The 7,071-nt window shown below is 29.3% G+C and overlaps 2 protein-coding genes across 5 annotated transcripts; one reads left to right on the top strand and one right to left on the bottom strand.

Moving 5' to 3' along the window:
* Window positions 1-1,795: 1,795 nt before the first annotated feature.
* On the bottom strand, window positions 1,796-5,272 carry LOC108741708 (sprT-like domain-containing protein Spartan). Of its 3 annotated transcripts, none has more exons than XM_018476609.2 (4): window positions 5,169-5,272; window positions 3,639-4,113; window positions 3,389-3,585; window positions 1,796-3,199 (listed from the first exon to the last, which is right to left on the bottom strand). In XM_018476609.2, exons 2-4 carry the CDS (start codon window positions 4,111-4,113, stop codon window positions 1,907-1,909), a joined length of 1,965 nt encoding a protein of 654 aa, XP_018332111.1. In that variant the 5' UTR covers window positions 5,169-5,272; the 3' UTR covers window positions 1,796-1,906. The 3 variants fall into 3 exon arrangements, with proteins under 3 accessions (XP_018332111.1, XP_018332118.1, XP_018332104.1); XM_018476616.2 differs by lacking the exon at window positions 5,169-5,272 and having other exon boundaries at window positions 1,796-2,845; window positions 2,921-3,199; window positions 3,639-4,389; XM_018476602.2 differs by lacking the exon at window positions 5,169-5,272 and having other exon boundaries at window positions 3,639-4,389.
* Window positions 5,273-5,541: 269 nt separating this feature from the next.
* LOC112903858 lies at window positions 5,542-7,044 on the top strand. Of its 2 annotated transcripts, none has more exons than XM_018476564.1 (4): window positions 5,542-5,677; window positions 5,763-5,836; window positions 5,905-6,400; window positions 6,476-6,629. In XM_018476564.1, exons 2-4 carry the CDS (start codon window positions 5,778-5,780, stop codon window positions 6,515-6,517), a joined length of 597 nt encoding a protein of 198 aa, XP_018332066.1. In that variant the 5' UTR covers window positions 5,542-5,677; window positions 5,763-5,777; the 3' UTR covers window positions 6,518-6,629. The 2 variants fall into 2 exon arrangements, with proteins under 2 accessions (XP_018332066.1, XP_018332073.1); XM_018476571.1 differs by lacking the exon at window positions 6,476-6,629 and adding an exon at window positions 6,653-7,044 and having other exon boundaries at window positions 5,544-5,677.
* Window positions 7,045-7,071: the final 27 nt, after the last annotated feature.

The raw sequence follows: 7,071 nt of genomic DNA, 5'->3' as shown, positions 1-7,071 counted from the left end.
TATAATTAAATATTACTTAATTATAATATAATATTTACTTTTCCGTTCATTTTTAAATAAAGTATCTATATTTTTCTGTTGCGACCTAATGATAATAAGCGTTTGTCCAACGAGTACGTGTGTACTAGATTTTATACTTTTTTATTTTTCCACCTTTTTATTTTTCGATTTCACTCAAACGTATATTCCAGTTTAGAATATTAACTCTTTGATAATGGCATTAAAGCCGAAACATATGTTAGAGTGAAATCTAAAAAATAAATTAGTGAAACATATGAACCAAGTGCTTTCTTTTTATTCGTCACAGTATTAAAAAAATCACCAAACTACCAGTTTAACCACAATTTCGATTCTCGTTCTCGTCCAACCCGAATTACCGCCACTGTCGTCACCTTTACAATCCCAACGACACAAGAACTTTTAATTCAAATTTTATTCTCAATTTATTTTGAAATCACAAATCTTTCAAAAAATGTTGAAAATTATAAAGTAGCTTTCGAATTTAATCATTTCCATTACTACTTTCAACTAACACTAATCCACCCATCTGAAACACATACAAGCATACCTTTATTGGGTATCTACATAAAATTTATTGAGATTAAAATCAAGGATATCCATTTATCAAAACCTTTGTATGTAATGAAGTAAGTACATTCTTCTACCCCATTAGTGGGTTCACAATAAATTATATGTTTAACCTTTTACTAATTTATCTTCGATTTTGTTTCAGCGTGAGCGGTAAGTAAAGTACTTTACATCCAACCAAATATCTTTTTAAACGATGATACTAACACTATTACCTATTTTCTTTTTCAGATTTCCATGGACCATCGTTCATTTTTTCTCTTCTCTCTTCAGAAGAGGAAGAATTTCGATCAATTAAGATAAACAAACATGATCACACATCGTTAAAGTCGCGATCGAAGTTTCCGTATTAAGCATTGTCACTTATTTTTTACTTGGGTTGTTCGTTGTTTAATCAAGATATTTGTTCTCCGTCCTTTTTAAAACCACAAGTATCTCCTCTTAGTTTAGTTTTGTCATGGTTCTGTTGTCTTTACTTCGTCATCTCCACTCATCGTCAGAGGTTCTTAATTATAGGCTTTATGACAACAGTCTGCTCAGTTAAATAGTATAAATTTTATACGATTATGGAATCCATCCCAATGGGACTTTACCGCAATGGAAAGTGAAACCCACTATACATAATCATTTTGTTAGTGGTTCTCCCTTTTCATTTTTCGTGTCGTTTTAAAATTAAGTGCAATGTGTGGGAGGGGATGAAAGTTTTAGTATTTGTGTTAGTGTTATGTATAGTGCCTGCAGATACACCAGGTAAATAAGCATATCTTTGGGTATGTACAAATGCACATTTGAAAGATAGCCTTTAATCTTGTAATGCATTACTAGGACGGTACCAGTGATTGAACCCTTTACTCAAGATACATAAGTCGAAAAAATCAAAGGAAAAAGAAATAAGAAAAATGACGACGCAACGGATGTTTACACAAGAGGAGAAACTTTTCCATAAAAAATTCTTTCATTTTTTTCTGATTTTCTCAATTTTCGTAAATGTTTTCTTCGAAACTAATATAGGCGTAGATTTATTAAATACTGAATAGTTCGGTTATTAATAGCATTATAAAGGAAAATCTAAAATTAGTATAGTACATTAATTATAATTTTTTTTACTTCATACACCAATTTTTCTTTTGGAAGTCGAGAATAAAATAATTTAAAGAAGAGGGATTATAATATATTGTACATGGAAAAGCGGCAATAAAATTCTGTATTAAAAAAATATATGTATTGAAAAATATTGACATGCAACATACATTGTTTATATAATAAATCAGTAAACCACAAGCCTTTATACGAAATTACAATTCAAGCAATTTTAATATTAAACAGAAAAACATAAATTAAGATGATTAGTCATTTCACTTTCTAACACATATTTTAAACAAAAGGGGCAATTAAACTTTTGATCAGCGCTACTACATTCGTTCTCCTCGTCTACATTAGATTTGTCCTTTTTATTAAAAATGCTGTCCATACATTCATCCAAATGAACTCCTAAATTACTTTTAATAACAGATTTGCCACAAACAAGGCAAGAAACCTTTTCGTTGTCATTTTCAGATTTGTTAGATTTTTCCAAGTCATCATCCTGTGTATCACAATTATTGTTGGAAGTGTTTTCTTTTACATTATTTCGGTCAATTTGGTCTACGTTAGCTGGCTCAGACGCATCATAAATATCATGTAAACAACGTTCTAGGTGTTGGTCAAAATTTATTTTAGCTACATCTTTACCGCAAATATTGCATGTCCTTTTTTCCATATTTGGATTATCAACAAATACATTATCCAAGCATTCCTTGTGATGATTAGAAAATTTATCTCTGTCTATCAAAATGCCACACAAATCACATTTTATTTTTCCATTTATTGATATCCTATCTAAACAATCGTTAACATGACTATTTAATGCATCTTTTGAAACAGTCTCATTGCAAATTAAACATAAATCTTGCACTTCAGTCTTGTTTTCGCTAGTTTTAGTCAAACAGGAATCTAGGTGTTGATTGATTCCATTACTTTCTATATTTTTTAGACACACAGGACATTTAACAAAATCAGTAGTATTAATATTAGAAATTGGCATGTCTAACATTGACAGTGATGGCGAAATTATTTTTTGGCGTTTTTCTTCAACCGGAACATTTAAAGATAAGGTGCGTTTTTTATCATTTACTTTGCTGTCTTTTTTGGGTTCAGTTTGATTTTGAAATTTTTGTAACCAATGATTTCGCACAATCGAATAATCTTCTGTCTTTTGCTGGATAATAGTAGTATCAAGTTGAGTGTTAATTAATTTGCCATTGGCCAAAAAAGGTTTAACTATTGCTATTACCTTATTAACATCCTTATTGTTATTTGCATACTGATTAGAATTCGTTTTATTGGTAACAACGATGGTACTGCTAGAGTTCTTTATTGCTATGCCTACACTCCCCTTTTGTATGTCTTTGAATCCGACAATGTTAGAACCGTTTTTTATATGAAATGTCGAATCTGATTTACTAATTTGACTGTTACCTATGTATCTCCTTATATCATTTTTAGGATTAGCAGTTGGTTTCACATTTTCCTTTTGAGTTTTCCTTCCCTTAAAATTTTCCGGTTCTTTTACCTTTAATAAAAGGAAAATCATATATAATAATAAAAAGAAAAATTCGGTATTAATAAAAGCTATAATCATACACTAATGGATACTAAATTTTTGTTTATAAATTAAAATCGTTATAATTTTTCTTAACACAAAAACATAAACGTTACAATTAGAAATAAGCTTAAACAATATCTTTTACAGAAATATTACCTTTATAAAAGTTCCGCCACAATTTTTGGAATGCTCTAACCACCAATAGTCATTAGCACCAGGTGCTCTGTTAGTTGCTCTCCTAACAATCCCAAAATAAGGTTTCCATTTCTGGCATATACCATTGCATCTCCACCAATGTTGTTGATATAAACGTACCTCATCATGAAAATCGTGATATACACTAATACTTGTACCTTAAAATTAGATATATCATACAAGGCTTCTAAGTTTGTAGTTGAACTAAAACCTGCTTCAGCATTTATTCTATACATGTGTTTATGGAATTCAGGACCATGACCATCTCTGTCTCTATTATTATTTGTTACAAATAAATAAGCATGTATCATTTCGTGCAGTAATGTTTCAACTAAATCTTTCCTAGGTCTCAATTTCAATAATGGCTCACTTAATGTTATTTTACACATACCACCCCTGCCTTGATAACTGCATATGCCAGCACAAGTAGTCATTCTTTTACTCCAAGAAACACAAACGGTTACGAGTTTACCCCAGAAATATCTTTCATTAAATACCATGAAAAGAGTGTAAATGTCAGGTGTAGGGTCTATAAGCTCCCAAGAAGGATCGATCAACGATTTTGAATTGTTGAGATTAGGGTTGTTGTTCTTCTTATATACTAAATTTGAACCTGCTTCTACTTCAGCCTCTTGTTCAAATTGTTCTTGCAATTGTAAAGCAATTAAATGATCTGGCTCCAGCATCTTTAAAATATTCCTATACTTGTTTTATTATAGAATATATTAATTAACCGACAAATATCACTTTATACCACACAAACTACACATCGTACTACGTACTACACATATCAGCATAAGTATAACAAACTAAACCAAAAAAAACAGTGTTTTTTATGATAATGATAAAATTGAATAGGTAAAACATGCGCCAAGAGCCTCTTTAGACAACAAATTATAGAAGTCAAATTTTTAAATTTTCACGTATTCCAATTGGTTGTGATGTGAATGTTAGTGACATTAATAATTGTTTATATAATAAATCAGTAAACCACAAGCCTTTATACGAAATTACAATTCAAGCAATTTTAATATTAAACAGAAAAACATAAATTAAGATGATTAGTCATTTCACTTTCTAACACATATTTTAAACAAAAGGGGCAATTAAACTTTTGATCAGCGCTACTACATTCGTTCTCCTCGTCTACATTAGATTTGTCCTTTTTATTAAAAATGCTGTCCATACATTCATCCAAATGAACTCCTAAATTACTTTTAATAACAGATTTGCCACAAACAAGGCAAGAAACCTTTTCGTTGTCATTTTCAGATTTGTTAGATTTTTCCAAGTCATCATCCTGTGTATCACAATTATTGTTGGAAGTGTTTTCTTTTACATTATNGATATTTTTCTAAAAAAAAAAAGAAAAATAAATTTTATTTTTCAATGCCCTCCAGTGTAATCACAAGTAATCTTCGTATAATCTTATAGTGAAAGTGACCATGGAGTAACATACTGCTGTTGTATCATTTATAAGATTACTTGCGTTTACGCTAGAGGGTACTGACAAATTAAATTTATTTTTTGTTTTTCATCGAAAAATTAGCATTAATTTTTCTTTGGATATTTAAATTTCACAAACGATTTCCATTCGTTCCAGAATTCTCGGATACTAAAATATTCACAAATGATATTGGCATAAGTGAATGTTCAAAAATTTGACATATATTTTTCGATGGTTAATTTCAAGGTGTTTTAGAGTTAATACACAGCTTTACAGATAAAGCAAAATACTCACTGGACTTATAAATTACACATTTATTTGTTGACATTTTTTCTTCTATCTGATCCTGCTTATCTGAAAACAGTCCTGCATTATTCGAACTCTTGAAATCTTTTAAACAAGACAAAACACCCCCCAAACCTTAAATTACATTTATTGGACACATATTTGTTTATTGTTTATGTGAAAACATGACTAGCACTTATACGAATTTTCTTATACCAGGTACTATTTTTTAAAAAATGATGCCTCCCTTTTATGATTGTATGTGATAGATTATCCCAATGTTTAATAAAATACTTGCCACTCTTGTATATAGTGGATCATTTCTTGTCTATGGTTACTAGTACAGAGCCAATAATAATAGTATTTTATCTATGGTTACACTATTGTTGGAGGGGTTGCAGAATATGAATGCCGGCATGAGAACGTTATTGATACGAATTTTTTAATAAAGTGTGAAAAGTTAATATAAGCGAAGTTATGTAGTTATACAGTGTGTTAAAATGAAAAAAGGAAAATAGGTACGATTAATTTACAACAGTTATGAAAATAAAAGTATACACAACAAATTTGCCAGTAGGTACTTAATGTAATACTCATTTTTAGGTTAGGATTTTCACGATGATAAGTAACAAAAACATGGATTTATCCCTAATAAAGGAAAAGATCATAAAAACTGAGTAAGTTAAATACTGCTTTAAGTGCAAGAGTATCAAGAGAATTGTTTATGGACATTTTTTTATTGTAGCGAAGTTATAAAACTCCTACTTGAAAAGAAGCAAGAAAACCAAAAACATCAAGCCAAGTACCAAGTACTTCTCAATTTGTATGCAAAACGATGCAAAGATGACAAATTAATTCAAGAGAAAGTTAAAGTATTAGAGAAAACTATAGAAAATCATCAGTCATTTACAAAGAAATATCGTACATTAAAACTTGCATATGAGGAATTGGAAAAAACTCATGGCAAATATGCAAATGATATCCAAATAAAGTATCAGAGTGCTAACAAACAAATAGAACAATTAAAAGCTGAACTTGACAATAAATTGCTTTCACAAGAAGAATGCAGTAAAATTTGTAATGCAAAAGTTACAAAATATGAGAATAAAGTTTCCAGATTAGAAGAAAAACAGAAAACACAAAATGACTTAATAAAGTTTCTTGAGAAAGAAAATAAAACCTTAATAAGGAAATTAAAAATTGCAGAGCAGGAACAATCAATGGAAAAGTACAAGGATCAAGTAAGTAGATTTCTACTAAAAAGCAACTCTTGTCATGATTATTATCTGTAAAAAGAATATTTTATACCTTTTTAGTACTTATGTATATCAATGATGTGTTCTTTTAATTTTGAGTAACATATCTGTAATCGATAAAAACCTTAGACAGACATTTAATTGTATATTTTCTAAAATTAACTGTTTTCAAAATTAATATTGAAAATATAAAACATACGTTGTTCTCTTCCTATATAAGTATAAAAAAATGTTTAGTAAAAGGCGAAAGTTTTTATTCTTAAATTGAAACCAGTCAGTTTAAATTTGATGCTGTCCTATGAGAAATGGTCCAGTTAGTGAGCTGTCATCACAAGGACTAAATGTAAGCAAAAATAAAAGACGCCTTTAAATATGTACCTTATTATTGCTGAACCTGTTGTTTGAATTAAGTTATATTTGCTACTTGTTTTGTTTTTTGTTAATCTGTATTGCTTTATCCGTTATTAAGGAGGAACTGAAGCTAAATTTAGAGAATCAAACCAATTAAACCTGTTAAAAATCAATTTTTAAGTGCAAAAGAGGCCTTAATTATTGGCTGTTAATTTCAATAATTTCTTTTTAAATGTACTTATACTTACAAAAAAAAGTAGAATAGTTATTGCAACCAAATAAAAGACATTACAAGTGCTATCAAC

The sequence above is a fragment of the Agrilus planipennis genome, unplaced genomic scaffold (genome assembly GCF_000699045.2).
Source record: "Agrilus planipennis isolate EAB-ADULT unplaced genomic scaffold, Apla_2.0 scaffold24, whole genome shotgun sequence".
NCBI lineage: Eukaryota > Metazoa > Arthropoda > Insecta > Coleoptera > Buprestidae > Agrilus > Agrilus planipennis.
The sequence above is the reverse complement of the archived record's forward strand: the minus strand, read 5'-3'. Positions and strand labels throughout refer to the sequence as shown.

Bases quoted from the DNA above. Each gene is read 5' to 3' on its own strand.
- LOC108741708 (XM_018476609.2), bottom strand. From the start codon at position 4,113: ATGCTGGAGCCAGATCATTTAATTGCTTTACAATTGCAAGAACAATTT. The intron at 3,586-3,638 runs GTTTTAGTTCAA...TCTAATTTTAAG, and splicing joins TAGAATAAATGCTGAAGCAG to GTACAAGTATTAGTGTATAT. The intron at 3,200-3,388 runs GTAATATTTCTG...CTTTTATTAAAG, and splicing joins GTGGCGGAACTTTTATAAAG to GTAAAAGAACCGGAAAATTT.
- LOC112903858 (XM_018476564.1), top strand. From the start codon at position 5,778: ATGATAAGTAACAAAAACATGGATTTATCCCTAATAAAGGAAAAGATC. The intron at 5,837-5,904 runs GTAAGTTAAATA...TTTTTATTGTAG, and splicing joins GAAAAGATCATAAAAACTGA to CGAAGTTATAAAACTCCTAC. The intron at 6,401-6,475 runs GTAAGTAGATTT...ATACCTTTTTAG, and splicing joins TGGAAAAGTACAAGGATCAA to TACTTATGTATATCAATGAT.